The sequence below is a fragment of the Tetrao urogallus genome, assembly GCF_951394365.1.
Source record: "Tetrao urogallus genome assembly, chromosome: 5".
NCBI lineage: Eukaryota > Metazoa > Chordata > Aves > Galliformes > Phasianidae > Tetrao > Tetrao urogallus.
The window spans coordinates 10,941,714-10,961,228 of record NC_136818.1 but is presented as its reverse complement, the minus strand read 5'-3'; the positions used below and the strand labels follow the sequence as shown (position 1 = coordinate 10,961,228).

Below are 19,515 nucleotides of genomic sequence, written 5' to 3'. Positions count from 1 at the left end.
GGATGTATTTCGATTGCAGGCTATAGAGTAATCTAAGAATACACAAGACAGTTTTAAGTAATGATAAGGGAGCTAAAATCAGTTCATCAGCAATACAGCCCTTTACTTGAGTTAATTTAACCAGCAAAGCAGAGAAAACTTCAGCTCATTGACTAGGAGGTCTTTCCACCTCATGGTGTGGAACAGCAATGAAAAATCATGAATCCATGACACCTGAGACACTGCAATACTTGGCACGTTTCAGACGTGTGACAGACTTAGCACAGAGGTGTCAGAACTGGAGCGGAATAAAAATTATGGCTTCTTAAGGATTCTCAAACATGATGTGTTATATCCACTGCTTGAAGTTAAGAGTAGAACTGCTATGATCTTAAATTTAGCTTTACTCAGAGCAATTTAAATAAGATTCATATCTTGTTCCTAAATAAAAAGCCCGTAAGCTTTTCATTTGAGAATGAACCCCTTAGAAATATCAATGGAAAAAATGCAAAGAAGGGGATGATTTAAAAAAGATGAAGGCATTCTTTTATCGTTGCATTTTTCACATATTTTGTTACCTTAATAAAAGAGAATGATAAAAGTTTTCAGCATTGATTTCTAATGAGAAAAGGTATTGTTCCACTAGACCAAATGTAATATTTGATGACTGCTATTATACCTAACAAACAATGTAAACAAGGTACCACTTCTTTTTATATTTTGTTTTCTCATATTTTACTTATGTTACTTACAGGATAAGCCATTGGGACTCTTTGTAACCTGGTGTCTTCTGAACATGAAATACTGGATTATCGCACAATGCAACATAATGGAAACTACACACTTAATGAGATTTGGGTCATTAATTACAAAGCAGCACTAATGACATAGTAGATGGTTACTTCATTAAGAACAAACGTCAACTGAATTTCATTCTAGTGTCCAAGGTTTTTGTCTGAGTTCTAATTTGACCTCAAAAAGCATGGTGAAAAATTATTCCTATAATTTCACTTTGTAAATAAAGAGTGAAAAACATTATTCAGTTTGATTGTGAGCTAGACATAAGCAGCTGGAATCTATGAACAAAAATGTAGTTTCTAATGCATTTAACCAGTGTACAAAAAGAATATATTAAAACATACAGGCCAGTAAAATTGTTTCAACTTTATAATTGTAGAAGAAAGATGTCTGTGTAGTTATTTTCCTTTGGAAGTTCTGTATTGATTACTACCATAACACTGTTGCATATTTTTGATCAGAATTACCTCGCTATTGTATATCTTCTAAATTGTAACATTCTGTAGAAAAGCCATTCTCCCACAAACAGAAATTGTAAAAAACAAACAACAACAACAAAAAGAACACTTAAAACCAACAAAATAATCCCACACAAACAACAAACAAATTAATAAAATCTGTCATTAACTTGATTACTTTTTTTTCATCCAGGTTCCATAATTGGAGGCAGCAATTTTATCAGCTCAGGCACCAAACTTTAACAGACTCATTTCTTGGTTACAAAACCCAGAAGCAATATAAAAATGGGAGATATTCAGGGACTTTTCTGAATTTTCAAATGCACTGTTCTGACAGTCAAAATGAAGAAAGTAATAAATCTGCATTTTTTTTAGTGATAATACAGTTGACCTATTATTGCTGATTACTCAAGAATCTGTCTTGTTGACACATTTCATTGCAAGAGTTCCTTTTCATTTTTCTTTTGGAAGAACAATAAATGAGCTAATTTTTTTTCCTTTATCTTATTTCTACTGTAGAAAATTATTGGCCAATATGTGCATGTCTGATAAGAGCAGCAGAAGAAACACAGGACCAGGATGAAGAGTACACAAAAAAGAAGAGATGCGAAGATATATATAGGTAATATAATCAAGGTTAATACTAGCAAAAATCAAGATATTTAATTGGTATTTATATGTATATAATAAGCACAACACTTTGTGGCCAAAAATGTTTAGATTTGTTTAGCACAAATTCTTGTTTTAGTAGCTTACAGGTTACATTTGCAATTGCTGCCCCTCCTCAGAGGAAGGCCAGGCACCATGCTGGGCAGGAGGAACTGACAGATGGCTCTAAGAGGGCAGTTTCAAGACGGTTTAGATTAGAGGATTAAGGCTGGAGCAACCTGCTGGAGGAGGGAAGAATTTGGAAGGGCACCAAGAAGTGCACTAATGTGAATACCAGCTGCAGCTACAGCAGCTTTTTAAATAGTCGCTTTAATTACAAATCATTTTGGAATACAAATTTGGTGTCCTTTCTAATTACTCAGCATGAGGTACAAGAAACATGGTGGCAAAGGTCAATCTAAAAAGACTCTGAGCATGAAAAATACTGTGGTTAGCATGAAAACAAACCAGAATGAAAATGAGAAGCAGACAGCACAGAGCTTTATTCTAGACAAAAACTCCCCTACAGGCATGGAAGCAAACACCACATTTGTACTGAGAGCTGCCTATAGGACATAGAGATGAAAAAAAATAAAGGCAAAGCTTTTTTTTTTTATACTATCTTACTGGGAAAAAAATAACAAGTGATGCCACCTCCAGGAATAATGCCTGAAGCACTGAAGGGGTGTTCCTGTGTGACTGATGAATACTAAAGCCGATAAAACACAGACTGTACAGAAATAAAATTCATAAGTATCATAAGTAGAAGGAAGAGATCCATTACAAAATACACTCGAATGGGCTATGGGAATCTAGAAGGCAAAAAATGCTAGAGAGACCTAAAAAGCTGAACTGCGCACTGTATAACAGAGCATATGAATTTGGAGACCATTCCTTTGGTCTCCAAAGTGCTTGTGAAACTGAACTTGCTGTATCACAGCACTGTTTCCACTCTGGGAAGGGAAGGCATCAATATGACCTGAATGCTTAGAATAAAAGGGTGACACTTGCAGTGTTGCTGCAGACAATCTGAACATTGCTCAGATGCTGCAGCAGACAGCACGTGACACAAGTGATGAATTTGCAGCTATGCTTTTACATCAAGAGCCAATTGAACCTTACTGTATGTTGCCACATACTGTCATGACAAATAACTGCAATATTGACAAGTGCGCTTAAACTATTCCGTCTGTGAAACCCAGTATCTGAAATGTCTCATTCCCTGCAAGTGATATTTCATTTCTCAATTGCTCAGTAGATGTCTGCAGAGTCCAAAAGTGAAAAACTATGTTTACATCATTCCAATGCTGTCAGATTCATGACAGAAATGTTCTTTCCTTTTTTGTTACATAGCAAATCATATACAATGAAAAGAATATTAATAAAACTATAGTAAAATATTTCAAAGAATGCCATGATTAAGGTTGCTTGTGATGCACATTTTAGAAGGTTCAGAAGTTTTCAAGTGAATTTGATGTGGGTTTTTTGTTGTTGCTGTTTTTTAAGTTTTATTAAGAAAACAAAAAAATGTTAATTACTTCTTGTGCCAGGAAAGATTCCTTGTAAGGAATTGTTCTTTCTAGTGATAAAATTTGACTTAACTTTTCCTTCAGTATGAATGACAGATTCAGAGAATGGCTTGAGTTGGAAGGTGCCTTAAAGACCACTTCCAACTCTCTGCTGTGGGCAGGGTGCCACCCACTAGACAAGGTTGCCCACACAGGAGCTAAAAGGTAGTGAAGGACCACCCAAGTCAAAGAACACAAAATTAGCTCACCAGCTTATAAAACTGGATGAGGATATGCTCTGAAAGATAGCTGCCTGTCCTTTGGGATCAGTGACGCATCCTGAACTCATCTGAGAACGATGAAAGCAGAAACAATTGAAAGGGCAAGGAGAAATCTTATACTTGGACCCATTTTAAATTCATGTAGCATTCTGGAGCAAGAGGCTTCATAACGTGGCTTACAAGTAGGGACAAACAGACACAGATAGCCACAGCAGTTCTCAGTGCGTTCATAATAAGCTCACACAGGAGATGTGCTCAAGCATAACAGGAGCTGGTGACTGTTGTCTTTGAAAGGCAAAAAGTTCATTGGCTGTAGGCACAAAATTTAATCTAATCACAGGTGATTATGTTTATCACGAGGAAACCAGTCATGATTTCAAACAGCAAACGTAACATTACTGAAATTCCAACACCAATATATTAAAATATGCTGCTGTCTGAAAAGTCATTACTGACGACAAATACATGGAGCAGGAAATAGCTTCCACGGTCCAGGGCAGATTCTGTATCTTGTAATGGAAGGCATCGGGTAACTGAGCAAAGACACTGAAAAGGTGAGTTAGTGGAGATCAAAAGATCATACCAAACGGTTTGGTAGATTGTGTTACAAGCCTGATGATTCATTGGCTCTGACGGATGAGCCATGTGTGCTAAAGGCAAGGCTATAGCAAGACATCTTGACATAAGATCTGCTCTCATTCCTCTGCTCCTTTCCTCCAGCCCCCCTGAAGCTGCTCCGCTCTGCATCCCGCCCTCACCGTGCCTCCACAACACCCAGCGACTCGAGCTCATTTCTGGTACGTAAAAAGCGCACGTAAGCCCGCACTTTGAGTATGCAATCGCTCGGCACAGCTCGGAGCCGGGGATCGCTCCCGGTCTCCCCGCGGAGCAGCAGCTGAGCCTCTCCCGCCGGGGCGGCACCACGGAGCATGCGCAGAGGCTGCTTCGCCCCTTCCGGCAGCGCAGCGGAGCGGGGCAACATGGCAGCCGCCGCGCCCGCCGCCCGCTGGGCCAGAGCCGCCGCCGTAGCGGCGTTGCTCCTGGGGTGCTGCGGCATGGTGCTCGCCAGCGGCATCCAGGTACGAGGGCTGGAAGGAGAGCGGTGGTGGGGACAGAGGGCGAGCGGCGCTGCAGGCTCCTTTCTGCTACCTGGGCGCTGCTTCCTTCCTTCATCTTGCCGGCGCTCGTCGGAGCGCGCGAGCCCGGACTGCCCCTAGGGGGGTGGAGCCCCGCCTCGCTCCGCCCCAGCGCGGCTGCGGTGCCGCTGCCTCAGTGGTGGGGTGTGGTGTAGAAGCGCGAGCACGTGCGGCTTGCTTAGAGAGCGAGAAGAGTTGTTAAAAAACCCTCCTTTCTTTTAATACGTTCGCTGCCTCCTGAAATGCAGTTTTGCTGTGGTCATGCGGTATAACTTTCAGTTGCGCAGGCTCTCTTTGCCTTTCTGGACATTTGCAAAGCCGTGTGTGAATAAAGAGTTCCCCTGGCCTTCATGCTGCAGTTCTGCCTGCTGTGAGCGAGTCTGCGGGCCGCATCGCCTGCTGCGTTGATTTCTTATATCAGTAATGTGCTTTTTGCACAGTGCACGCATTGCTCCTGGAGCCCCTGTCCCGCTCGGTGTCCTGATGCTTGCAGTCTGCAAAGCCTGCGGGGAGCCGTGATTGATTGAGGTAGTGGATTGCTATTGTCCTGGCTCCTTGTTTCTAAACATGGGGCATAAAGTATAGGTTGACTTCTCTGCTAGAAACAAGACTAAAGACTTTTTCTGAAGAAACGAAAGGAACAATAAAATTGAACTTCACCCAAGCTCCTTATCTCACTAAGAAAGAAATTGCAAGTCAGTAAATTAGTGTATTTTGTTCTTGGAGCATACTGTGGTATAGACACGCGTAGGCTTTCCTTGTTAACTAAGCTGAAAGTGACTAATGGATCTTCTTGTTGTTTAGCAAGTTTCACAGAAACTTTAGTTACAGTTATCTTGGGTAGAATGTGTGACGTGGGATAAGAAAAGTCTCTGGCTTTGAAGCTTTGTTAAATTTTACTTTAGGTATGCTAAGTCCAAGAAATCAAATATGCTTTGTTTTGTGGAAACAAAAATAGAAATGATCGTTTCTTTCTTTCTACTGAAAAACATCTAATATTGTCTCCATCTCTCAGGATCAAGCAGAACAGTTCTTCAAAAGCGGGCATACAAATAACTGGGCAGTTCTGGTAAGTGTAGTTCTGGCAAATTCTACAAAAAAAGGTTTTCAGTTTTTCATTATGTACTGTATTTGCAACAGTTGTGCAGTAATTCTGTTCATTTGAAAGAAATGGAATGGAAGGATAAAGACTTGGAAATAAATAAATTTGAAGTGATCCCTGCAAATCTATTAACTGTAATAAAATTATCTGTTCCATGTAATTACACATCAAGCACTCAGAACATAGAGTTACATGGCAGATTTCATTAAAGTTCAACAGCATTAAAACAGTTAAATTATCACAATGCATATTGAATTAGCATGTAGTTATGATATCAGAGAGCTGTGTCTCTTTGACCAGGAAGGTATAATTTGTTTCTGATTTGTGTATCCTTAGTCAATCTGTTAACTCGTGATAACAGGCTTAGAATAAAATAAATTGAGGAGACATAATGTTTAAATCAATAGTTGTTAATTTTTTTTCTTTGCCACGAATCTTTTATTAACTTTGAATCATACTGCAGAATTGGTTCTTAATCACAGCTCAGGTCTTAATGACTAATTTGTTTCAGAACGCTATCATGATTACTTGGTAGCAGATGTTTGTTTTACAGATACTAAAATTTAGCAACATAAAATGAAAGTAAATAGTAATGAATTGAATTAGAAGGAATAATTTCTATAAAGTACAAACTAGAAACTATTAAAACATCAAGTATTTTTTTTAATGCTATTAACAAATAAACATTTTTGTTTGAGTGCTTAAAAAAAAGATGAAGTGGAATGTTCTGTCTGAATAACTATACTTTCTATCCTCAACAGATTCTCTGCAAATTATATTTTTTTAAACAGTTCATGATTTGTCTTTGTAACAATTATTACAGATTTTTTAAGCGATAAAATAGGGAGGATTTGGCTGTCATCAATGGCTTCAAGCCTGGGCATGTTTTCTACTGTGTTGTAAGAGGTGATGGAGGGGATGATAAAAGTCACAGCTGTATTTGCTGGGGTCAGTTTTTAGAGCTGTTAGTCTTGCTGAAAGGCAAATGTACACATGGGAGTTTTTGAAATTTGTAACTGAATGGACTTGAAAATCCTTTCAGACTGAATTTGGATTTTAAGTTTCTTTAAGTATAGAAAAAAAGATGTTAGATGGCACAAATTTGCTTGAAGATATTTCTATTTAATTTGGAATTGAGGAATTTAAGCTGTCTGAAATGCTATGGTCATTCCTTCTTTTATATTTTTCTGCTTTTAAAATCAGATCTTTTATAAAGCTTTTTTCTTCATCTGTCTGAAAGATTGGTAAAGCAAAAGGAATTTTTGTGCAAAAGAAAGTTGCTGTTGATGTAGAACAAATGAAAAGTAGTGAACTTGATGTAAACACAAGGACAACGATAAGGCCAGCAAGGAACTGCAGCAGATTACCTCTGAAAATTTTGGAATCTCATTGGTTTGGAGTTTTTGAGGACAGATCAAATAATGTCTCACCTAGGGAATTGATCTCTTCCAACCTTAATGATGCTGTGAATGACTCATCCCCAACCCTTCACCTTGTTAATCTAACTGAACTCCTTTGAAATTTTTTGAGACTTTGCGTTCAGATTTTGGTTAGAGTTTATGTAGCTCTTTATAATGTTTGACTCCTTAAATGCAAAGTACTCTCATTTTATTTTCCCCATGTGGTTTCTGCATGAATTCACTTATGCATTTATGCAGTCTTGCTCCCAGAAGGGGTTTGCTATAGAGATGAAAACTCTTCCTTAGATTTTTCTTTTATTGGCTATGGAGACAGTAAGAGGAAATAGAATAGCTTATCTGCTTACTGTTCTTGCTGGTTTATTCCCTAAAATGGCTTTTTCTATACTTAGTTGGGTTTTATGTCAATTTTGTCATGAGCAAACACATAAAACGCATTTTTTTTTTAACATTTATTTTCCGCATTTATTTCTTTGGTACAGCAAAGGTTTACATGTATATAGCTTACATCATGACTTTCTTGATGTTGCTGTTTTCTTTCTGATTTGTTGCTTTGTTCAATACCTGTTATCAGTGTCTTCTGATGCATAAGCCAGGCCTATTTGTATATTTTACACTACTTAATGTGGTGCTGTTTTTTCTCTTTCCTTGAAAATTCAAGGTATGTACGTCTCGATTCTGGTTTAATTACCGTCACGTGGCAAACACTCTTTCAGTATACAGAAGTGTCAAGAGATTGGGCATTCCTGACAGGTGAGGGGATCTTGGTGAATGCAGTTCCTTTCAAATGTGCTATTAAAGTCTTTCTGCTGTCTGAAGCAGTATGAAAATACATTTTTCTTCCCAGTTTAAGCTAACTTAGAAATAAACATTTATCACGGTTCTTAGGTGTGCTCTTTTGTGTTGGGGTTTGCTTGTTTGTTTTGAAAGGATTTTTTCCTTGTTTTAAATGGAACTGTCTGGTGGTTTAAATTACTTGTCATCTAACAGAAGAATTCATTGGGAAAATGGTTTGTGCGTCTATGAATATAGGTTGCTCTGATTTGCTGATGCATGGGCACAATGATTCAGTTTGTAAGAGGAAAGTTCTGCTAGGATAAAACTAAACCTAAATGAGTTAAGGAATAGTTTTTGAACTGCTGGAATCATTATGTGGTTTAAGTTTTACAGTATGGGAATAGCAGTAACATACATGATTGGATTACTTTAGTTTAACAGTTAACCAGCAAATTAACACCAAAATTGTTTGGCTGGATGTATGGACAGTGTGTTTTTTAAGAGTGCATGTGGTGCATGTTTGTGCTCAACTGTCTGCATTTTATTCCAAATGAAGTAATTTACTTTGATTATTTTTGAGGATCTGTGCTTCAGTTATTTTGGGTAGCATTTATCTTTCTAGCGTGTGGAGTGTATCAGCACTTAATGAGCAACAGAATTACTCTTAAAATACTCGTGTAGACAAACAGGCGGTGACATAGGTAAACAAACAGTGACCTCTTGGTGTTTCATGTATTGACCAAATCCTGACCCTGCCACATGTACATGTCTGGCTGCATGCAGGTTGGTACAGTGTTCTAATAGTCCTTCAGGTGATAATTTTTTTTTGTTTTTAATGTTACTGTGAATAAGACAAAACCTATCAGCTGTCAACTCATATGTGTTCCATAGAAGAATTTCCGGTTAGTGCTACTGACCATGCAGCAGTGTATCAGATGTAGTATAATAGTTTGAAGAATGTTTGCGAGCTCCTCAGATTTAATGAACAAAATAATTTTCATTATGTTTTTAATTGATCTACTTGAAAGGGCACAGACAGGCTGGGATTTCTTCTGTGGAACTGTATGAAGTGATTTAGCCCTGTTCTGTCACCTAGCTCTATGCGAGTCTGTACCATAGAGTTGCTAGTGTTAACTGCATATTCAGCTTTGGCCTGAGTGAAACCTGTTGCTAGATAGCAGCTAGCTGCATTTCCCTCTGTGATAACTCTATCAGTGAGTGTGTTCATAAGGAAATACCATGTAACTAAGCAAGTCTTCACTTACAATGACAGGCATCTTCTTGAGTCGTAAGCTACTCTTTTAATCATGGGATAATTTTCTTGTAATTTCCTTTAGATTTATGTCTTCCTTGTATTTCACAGTCACATTGTCCTGATGCTGGCAGATGATATGGCATGTAATCCCAGGAATCCTAAACCAGCTACTGTGTTTAGCCATAAAAACATGGAACTAAATGTCTATGGAGATGATGTAGAAGTGGATTACAGAAGCTATGAGGTAGCCATGCTTTTTTTTTTTTGGATCTATGTTTTTATGTCTTGCAAATGCTCAACACCTATGTGAAACTTTCAGTGTGCAAATGAAGTGTTTGCTATTTATATTTCTAATCTTAAGCTTATGCTTTTATTAAAAAAAATACCAAATGCCATAATCTACTTTTTTTTGTAAAATAGTCACTATATAGAAATCTGTGTTCTACTGTCTTTTTATTTTTGTGTCATATTCTTTCAAATAGTTTACCAGGAGATCTTAAAGCAGACAACAAATAAATGATTTAATAGTGCTGAATAATTGTTGATGAAAGTTTCTAGGAGCATTTAAAGGCATACATAAGACGTGAAGCTTTGTATAAAGAGATGAAGATACTGTACCAAAATGGAAATGTGTTGGTTTTTTATTATGTTCTTTCTTGAGTATGGATTTTTGCTAGCGTTTGCTGCGTGTGTCTGCATGGACAGCAAATGGAGTTTTATAGGAGGTTTTACGATCACCATCTTGATGATATCTGGTCACACAAAGACTTATGTAACTGAAATTGATCTTGTTTTTCCTCTCCTGAGTTGCAGAAGTAATTTAAACTTTTATTTTTCCATGGCAACACACAGAAATGTTGGAGCATTTTGTGAGCACGTGAGCAGCTTTGACAGAACAAAGGTATACACTGACAGGTTTTCAAATCAATGGAAAACGTATTTAGAAATTAAAATGATAGTAGTCTTATTGGGTATAGTAGAACACCAGGCTGATATTAGTGAGATATAATAAGAGATGGTGTGTAATTGTGAGCCTTACTGCAGTAAAAGTCTTGAACAAGAAGATGTCGGTTGATGCAGTTTATACCATACAGTATTGCATCTTACTGGGTACTCTGCATGTTGTATTGTTCCATTATATTTTTTTTGATGTAATCCAACCTAGAATTGTTGACCCATATTTTTATCTCTAAAAAATTACTTTATGCTTCTATTCTTAGGTTACTGTGGAAAATTTCTTGCGTGTGTTAACAGGAAGAATCCCACCAAGCACTCCACGATCTAAACGTCTTCTTTCTGATGACAGAAGCAATATTCTAATATATATGACAGGTAATTGGAGTTTTGTGTATACACTTCTACTGACATTTGTTGTTCAGTTGGATGGATCTGTATGAATGCATGAATTCTCATGAGGAGCCCAAACAAAAAAAAAAAGGATTGACAAATGATTTTTTTCCTTGACATGTCATACTAACAAAGAAAACCTGTAAGACTGTACTTATTAAATGTAGTTTCCAGTCTAAATTATGTTTTTACTGTCCTTGTGCTGAAATTTTATTGGAGCAAAACAGTTGTTTGTTTATCTTTTAAGAAAGGTGATCACCCAGACTAAATATCTTTCCTTAACCTACATACTTGCCTAATTGTATATTTTCTATTAGGCCATGGTGGGAATGGTTTCCTAAAATTTCAAGATTCTGAAGAAATCACAAATGTAGAACTTGCTGATGCCTTTGAACAAATGTGGCAGAAAAGAAGGTAATAAGAATGTATTATGTAGAGGTTAAATATTGTATTTCATTAACATGCCTGAAATCTTACTGGTAGGCCTTACTGAACTTTCAACAGTGATGCTGTTTGCTGTCCATACAATTAGGTGAAAATTTACATTCAGAAAGAAGAGTTTTAAATTTCACTTTCAGCTTCCTACTGTGAGAACTTCCCCTAGAATTGATTTGGCTGAACTTGCCATTTTAAAATCAATCAGTGCAAAGTCTTCTGTTCCTTAGGTTGATGGTAGCTATCCTGGTGACTAGAAAGCAAAGTTCCTATATTTCAATCTGAGGAAAATTGAGTAAGAGGGCTGTTTTGTTTCTTTTAGGTACAATGAATTGTTGTTTATCATTGATACTTGTCAAGGAGCATCCATGTATGAACGATTTTATTCACCTAATATAATTGCCTTGGCTAGCAGCCAAGTAGGAGAAGATTCATTATCAGTAAGTACATTTTTGTGTCCTGAAGATGATTTTCAGAATATCTGAGTGAGTTAACAGTACAGCCATTGCTGCTTTTTTTTTTTAATAACTAAAATTTTCTTTCTAATTGTGTACTGTATAATGTGTTTTGTTATAAAGTACAGCTTTGACAAAACTGTAAGGTGTATCTTCCTGCTTTTGTGGGCTGTCACAAAGAAACAGGCTAATATGTTTTATTTTTTGATGTTTTCTATCACAGAAATAATAGCAAGAATCATTTCATAGTATATTTTATACATGTAAAATAACAGAAAATTATAATTGACAATGCAAAAGGTATTGTACATGTAAGGAAGATGATGACTCTCCTCTTCCTTTGTCTACATGTTGATTTTTAGCTCTGCCTATCAACACTAGCTTTTATTTGTGTATCTTCAACTGACACTATCTTGCTCAGTTCCAGTTCAGTTCTAAAAAGTTTCCAAGGACTTGGAAAGGTTTGCAGAAATTCTGAGGACCCACATGTCCAGTGAAAAGGAAGAGGCAAATCATCTTCAGCTAATTGCTGATAGTTAAAAGTGGTGATAGAATTCTGTGCTTCCTGGTTAATTTATACGTTACTTAGATTGGGCAAAAATCTTATGGAAAGACTGATGAGAGATCTGAGAGGGGAATATTCAGTCTCGTGTTTCTTACACTTGGTATATGGAAACAAAAACCAAAACAATACTTATACCCCATTGACATTACAGAAAGAATAATAGGAAAGAGATCCAAGCCAAACTGAAAATAAGTTCTCTTTCTCAGCTCTGTTTTCCAAGCCCTAGGAAGCTGGGGATGGTACATAAATTCACTGGACTTCTAAGAAGGGAATTCCCAGCTTATTGTCTAGATGTAGTCTAGAAAAATGAAAATGATCCATATATTACATAGTTCACCACCAGAATATTTCTTCATGAGTAGTAATTTGCTTTGTGTAATTTTCCTAGGAACAAATAACACATTATGCTTAACTTTTGTAAGATGCTATTTGTCAACGGTTTATGGGCTGGTCCGGCCCAGTTCCGTGACCAGCAGGGCGGAGGGATCTGCGGATCCGCGCCTCTGGGAAAGGGGAAGCAGGGGACCCCAAAATACTTGAAAACAACAGCACTAATCTGAGGTGGAACAAATGATTTTACTAAATATAGTATTAGTAAAATACAATGAGAGAGAGAGAGAGAATCTGTTTGAATTGTATAGACCTCACCACAATGCTGGGGTGAGAAGTGCAGTCCAGTTGAGTGACTGAAGTACAGACGGCAAAGTGCAGATGGCGAAGCGCAGGCAGCGAAGCGCAGATAGCGAAGCGCAGACAGCGAAGCGCAGGCGAAGAAGAAAGATCAGGTGACCTTGCATGGAGTTATATCCCCTTGCTGACCGCAAAGCCTCCTGGGGAAATGCAGTTCTTCTCCGTCGGACGAACATTCGGCAGATATCAAACCCCACCCCCAGTGCATTACATGATGTTATGGTGTGGAATACTGATGACCAAAAATCATAAAACCATGACACTATTATATGCTGTTCCCTTCTCTAAATACTGAGTTCTGTTCTGCAAATGCCCTGTAACTGTTTCATATTATTTTGTAGCATCAACCTGACCTTGGGATTGGTGTTCATCTTATGGACAGATACACTTTTTACATGCTGGAATTCTTGGAAGAAGTTCATCCAGCCAGTCAGACAAATATGAATGACCTTGTAAGTAGAATCTCAACGCTCAGTAATTTATTTTTTCATGGTGTTCTCCAAATGCTTTCTGTACAGCTACTGTTTGTCTTAGAAGTAGCTTTGTGGGGAGGGCCTTTCTGCCATTATTAAGCAAAACAGTAGTGTAACATTTAGAGGATTGTCCTTTGTGTGAAAGTGGCTTATTGGCTACAGAAAAAAGTTAACCAAAACTAGCCGTTAAAAAAAAAAAATCATTGAAAAATAAATAAAATTCGTTAAATATTTAAATAAAATGATTGTGCATAAAAAAAATAGTTGGAAACTTCTGAAATGTGTAAAATCAACTTAATGGATAACAGGCACTTTGTGGATATGGAAAGGCAACCATTGGTAGAATTTTGCAAAGTTGATTAAACAGTTAAAATTCTATTTGTGCACTCACAAATGCCTATAGAGGCTGATTTCTCCACTTAGCATCCAGACCAAGAGATGTCTAAATCTGTCTGTGTTTGGAGTATATTATATCTTAGGTGAGTACTGAATGAAGCTTTCAGTTAAGAAGCAGTGAAAAAAAAACAACCAAAATAATCTAAGGTAAAATGTCTGCAAACGCCCTTGTAACAGTTAGATATATGCACTGATAAAATTGCATAAAAGGTGGCCATCTTTTATTATTTTATTAACCCTTCATGCCTGTTCCAAGGCTAATTTTACTATAGTTATATGTTCTGCTGTGTTGCCTTGTAGCTGTAAATCCTGATGCCATGACTGTATCAATGATCTAGGTGCACCACTGACTGTGCACACTGTGTTTGATTCATTTGTGTAAATGGAGCATCTACTCCTTTGTCTACAGAGGCTTGTCCTAGGCTGGTTGTCAAATCTGTAGTAGAATTCAGTCTAAACAGCTCCCACTTAACAGATTTTATGTTGATATAGAATTGATTCAGTGACTAAGATTCATAATTCCTTTACTGGAATGAGAATGAAACTGGCTTGTAATTTAGTACCTGTCTGATCACGAAATACAAAAAACCTTAAAATCAACCTTGTTAAAGAAGAATATGCAAGTTTTTTATTGACAGCACTTCTGCTTCTACCTTGTTCATTCAAACAGCATTCTAGAATTCTGTTTTGTAAACTAGAAAATGAATTGACATTAAATAAAAAAAGATATTAGATATTAGTTCAGGTATTGTCAACAGTACAGAAAATGTAGTAGGTGGTCAAGTAGCTTACATTTTGGGCTCTTTTGAGAATATACCTGAACACTCTGCTTTGCACTTTTGTTTTATGTTGTATGCCGAATAAGTAGGAAGGCCCATGGAAACTTACACAGATAAATTACTTACATCTTGTTAGACATCACAGCACGAATCTCTTTATTGCTGCTATGGGAAGGGGAGGGAATAGAACCAATTATGTGAGACGGCTTGAAAAAGTCATGATATACATATATTTCAGCAATTGTGTTATAGGATTCATATAGGTATATTTGGCACTGGGATACAATGTTAGTATTGTTCTGGGTTAAGAAAAAAGAGCTAATGCTTATGCAAGCCTGATTTTTAAAACTGACACTTGGGAAGTCTGGGCAATATGTTAAGTGGCTCACTAACGAGTTCACTCATAGCTGAAGTGTAGTTGTTGACCAGCCTTCTGTGTCTGATGTGTACTCTTTCAGGAGAAAGTATTTGTTACATGGTGTCCATCATATCACCTATGTGATTTTCTCCAGCCACTCTTTAAAAAGCTTCACTTCACATCCGCCTAAGGTTTGGATATCACATTCCTGTGAAGAATGAGGCATCTTTCCTCCACCTACTTCCCACCTGCTCCATCTGTGTTGCTAAGGGGATAGCAAAAAGCTGTGCAAATATCTGAATTTCAGTTTGATTGCAATTCCAAAAAAGTAAAAAGTAATGTGCCACACATTCAAACTTTCAAAATCAGATTCACGTATGTTCTATATGAGACCTGATTTGTCATAAAATAACTTCAAAATGTGGCAAGAAAATTTCAAGATAACAGAGTTTCCATTTGCGGAACTCAGATGGTTTTATTTAATTAGTATCTTAATTAAAAAGTTTGGAAACAGCAAAATATCAAGAAATGTGTTTCATTTAGCCAGTTTCTTGTTTTTTGTTTTTTTTTCTCCTTTAAAGACCTTAGTTATCAAAGTGCTAGTCTGTAATTGCTTTGCAGTCCTTTTTTCACGCAGGTACTGGGTAGTCGGATTGTTAATACTGGAATCCTCTTTTTCTCAGTGCCATTACACATTTTTGTTCCCAAATTGTCTCAAAATTGTCCTATGGTAGTAAACTGTTGTGGGACAGGTTGCAAACACTTGAATTGTGGTATCTGTTGGACACATTCAGAGCTGATGCAGTTGTTTTGCAATATGTACATGTATTCTAAGAGCTTAGAAGAGAGACCTTCATATTACACTTGGTGCGACCAATTATATCATCTCAGCACATAGCAGCTTTGAGTAGAAAATGAACCCAAAATAGGGACAGTTATGGCAGAGTTATTGAGTCAGAGCCACTAAGCTCTGCTGACTGTGCTGTGCTAATTAATCTGTACAGCTTTTCGTCTGCTTACTGAGTGATATTTTTGCAATGATATGTGATCTATTTTTTTCCATCTTGTATTATAAAATGTTATTTTTCTTTTCCTATCAAAAACTGTATCTAAATACATTTTTTTAATTGTAGACAGGATTGTTCCCTTTTTTCAGGGATGCTCGGTATTAAATAATGCTGGAGCCATTAGTTCTGTCCTCTGTGTTAATGTTAATATATTTAATATGCATCATAATTAATTTCACTTAGCGAGAGTTTAAAAAGAAAATGTATGTAAGTTGAATAAATCAGAACCCCAGGATATCTGCTTTCAGTTCTTTCTTTATTAACAAATACTGTATTTCAACAAGGAATGTTGGTTATCTTCTGAATGTTCATATGTGATCTGGAACTCTACCACCCAGGAAGACAAATTTGGTGTTTAGTTGTATTTGGGTTTTGACTGCCACAGAGAACAGAAGCACATTGCAGGGTGCTGGTGTGCTTCGGAATTCATGCTTTCTAATAGGTGTATAAGGAGTAGTCAATTATGTATAGAAAATCTATGAGGGACACCATACGTTTTATGTAATGATATTTTAAGCTTTTTTCCATTCTGGAAAATAGCATGGAAGCTAACAGCTTTTCTGCATCAAAATGACAGCTCTGATTTATTTGAGTGACTTTTTTTTAACAAAGTTGTTGTAGTTTAGGTGAGAGAATTGCCATCTGTGTCTGTTTCTTACTGTCCAAAAGAAGTTTACATTTGAAATACATCAAGGTAGATTATGAGACGCAATGATAAATACACTAGCTTTGATCTGAAATGTGCTTGCTTTTCAAGTAGATTGAATACTTTACTTTCAAATTATAAACTTACAGATCATTGTTTTACTGCGTTGATTTATACCTTTAATAATATTTTTTTTTTCTTTGGTTTTTTGTTTGTTTTAAAATGCCATGAGCTTTTTATCATCCTGTAGTGCTTTCTTGAGAGTTGTAAAAGGCAGGTGGAAGAAATGCAAGCAGTTCCAGGTGCAGGAACAATTGGTGAGACTGGTGCTGCCCTCCTTCAAGAGTTAAGGGATGGTAACTGTGTGCGAGAAATAAGTGGCTGAAAAGCACTAAGCTTCCAGCAAGCTACTTAGTGTGTCCATTGAGTTAAACTTAAATTAGTGATTAAATCATCTGATATAATATCCTGCATGCTCTTGTTAACAGGCTATTGTAATTCTACTTAAAAATGTGGTGTTTTGTTCTTTTTTTTTTTTGGCCCAGGAAAGCATTCAGTTTGTCTGTGAAAGCGTAGAATTAATCCACTGAAAGTTTATTTTAATGGTCAGACAGCTTTACAGGTAAACCTGTGCTTGTAATTTTTTTGCAGAGATGGGCATGTGATGAGATTCACTTTGCCCATGAGGACGGGGCTGTTATGCAGTGTCATGCAATCTGTACGTGTGATATTCTCCCAGCTGAGTCCAGTAATTGAAGGCTCTGAGGAACACTGATTAGATCCCTTCTCTGTACATGTTTACTGCAGTGATTTTGCAGATCTCACTCTTAAACTGCATTTGTTGAGAGCAAGAAAGATCTTTTTGAAGTCTGTGTTTTAGGAAGGAAATGGAAGTATTTGCTGTGACCAGCAAGGCAAAAGTTCAGTGGGCCCTCAGATAAAAAGAGGTTTTTTTGGGCTCACATTCCTTTAGTAGCTAACATAAAGCAGAATTGCGAAGCAGCTCTTTCTTTGATGTCTTTGAAGCTATTTGCAGTGGTTGCCTATGATCAATAAACTTTTGACTTGCTTTGGGAGTCTGTTTGGGGCTGATAGAAGGCAGCTGCATTGAAAGGTCATTCATAATTTGTTGAGTCATTCGTTCTCATCATATATTCTTATACTGGTGTTAACAGTACAAGAATATAAAAGCATTGTAGTTCTTAAAGTGTTTTGTAGCCTTTCTAGCCATTACCCTGACATAAAAATATAGCTGCAGCAAAGATTAATGTATCAAATAGAGGGATCAAAATAAATATTTAACTTATGTAGCTTACTTTGGAGACAGGTTTTATGTTTGTGCCCTTACTTCAAGTTGGGGAAAATGTATTGTCTTTTGATGAAACCAAGAAATGAATGTTTATGTGCACTGGCAAGTGTCTTCTGTGTGTACGGGAAGCGTGATACTGGTCAGTCTGGTTCATTTCCACTTCACATGGAGGACAGCAAAGATCTTGTTCAGGAGATGTGATACTCTGCAAACAAGATAAGTGGGAATTACTGAAAAACAGCTCAGCGGATTTGTGTGCGTGTATCCATCGTTTAGGGTAAAGGTTAATGTGAGCTGAAGCCTCCCTGGATTTACAAGCTTAGACCGTAAGACCAGGTATAAAAGAGAAGTTGTAGTAGGTGCAGAAGGGACGAACAGTGAGACAGAATCTAGTGGGACCAAGTACATTGCTTTCTCTCTGAGAAACTTTTTAAGAAGAGGGTTCTGCTGTCCTAAAAAAAAAAAAAAAAAAACTACCATACAAACTTGTCTGTTTTGTGCTGGGCTGTGCAAAGAATTTCTGCTAGGAGGTATGGAACTGAAACTTACAGGTTTTATCTGTCAGCATCTGTGATAATTGAGGCTGCATCTGCGCTGAGCTAACTAGGACCTGTGATTCTGCCCTGAGAATGCAACCAGCTGACTCATGACAGAATCAGGTGTATAAGATTTATATCATGTAACCAGTGGACCTGTTTGTGAAAATCACTTGGAAAATGTCATTTTAGGAAGGTAAGCATACTTGGTAGTCCGGTGCATGAATGTGCTGTGTTAAGTATTCTTTGTTGCTAGAACACACAAGGTTGCATAACAAACTGTTACCACACAGCCTGCAGGCTGTTGGAGAGGCAGTTCAGTGGGCAGCAACATTTGGTCAAGAAGCTGTTCAAGGTGCTGTCAACCTTTCACCTGTGTCTTAGAGGGTTGCTTGTCTCTGCCTGTGTTTGGCGGGGTTGTGTGTTTAGTTATGAAATGCCTTCTGTGGACTGAGACACAAACTCAGCTTTCCCAGCTCAGAGGCCAGGAAGTGGGGCCCTGATTGACTTTCACGACTATGCAATTTGAAGTTGTGTAATGTTACTAATTAAACTACAAGCTATGTAATCTAGGAGGTACCCTGGAATAAGGAATCTGTCTGGATGGAAAAAGACTTGTGTGGGCAGTGTAGTAGGACCTGTGCAAAAACCCCCTGATCCAAAATTTTCCATCCAAAATCCACTGGTTTTGCCTTGAGTAACTTCTGGATTTGTAACAGTTCTACTGCTTAATAAGCATGCTACTTAGTCAGATATTTTAAGTATTACAACTAATGTGTCATCGTTGTATCTACTTTATTCAGTATAAAGATACATTTGCAGAAAATGAGTCCATCTAAGCTAGTTTAATTTGTTAGTGTTGGTTTTGCTTTCCCACTGTTGGAATTTGTGCTGGAGGTAGTGGAACGGATAGGTACCTAAAATTAATAGAAAAGTAGATAGCTAATTTGTAGGTGTTACAGGCATGGCTGTGTGAATTTAATGTGCATAGTACACCTTTGATATTTTAAGGTCCTCATTGAGTATTAATTCATAGGCTGTAAACCAGAAATAAGGATAAGGATTTTTTTTTTTCTGATTAAAATTTAAATTCTTGATT

General features: G+C 37.2%; 1 protein-coding gene across 1 annotated transcript in view; it reads left to right on the top strand.

The window, feature by feature from the left end:
* Nucleotides 1-4,652: 4,652 nt before the first annotated feature.
* The window catches only part of PIGK (phosphatidylinositol glycan anchor biosynthesis class K), a gene marked incomplete at both ends in the record, with an annotated part of 64,142 nt that continues 49,279 nt past the window's right edge, over nt 4,653-19,515 (top strand). The window contains 8 exons of the mRNA XM_079535646.1: nt 4,653-4,751; nt 5,824-5,877; nt 7,990-8,081; nt 9,469-9,604; nt 10,581-10,692; nt 11,025-11,121; nt 11,465-11,582; nt 13,194-13,304. Of these exons, the coding sequence (XP_079391772.1) occupies nt 4,653-4,751; nt 5,824-5,877; nt 7,990-8,081; nt 9,469-9,604; nt 10,581-10,692; nt 11,025-11,121; nt 11,465-11,582; nt 13,194-13,304 (819 nt within the window). The remainder of the gene's footprint in view (nt 4,752-5,823; nt 5,878-7,989; nt 8,082-9,468; nt 9,605-10,580; nt 10,693-11,024; nt 11,122-11,464; nt 11,583-13,193; nt 13,305-19,515) is intronic.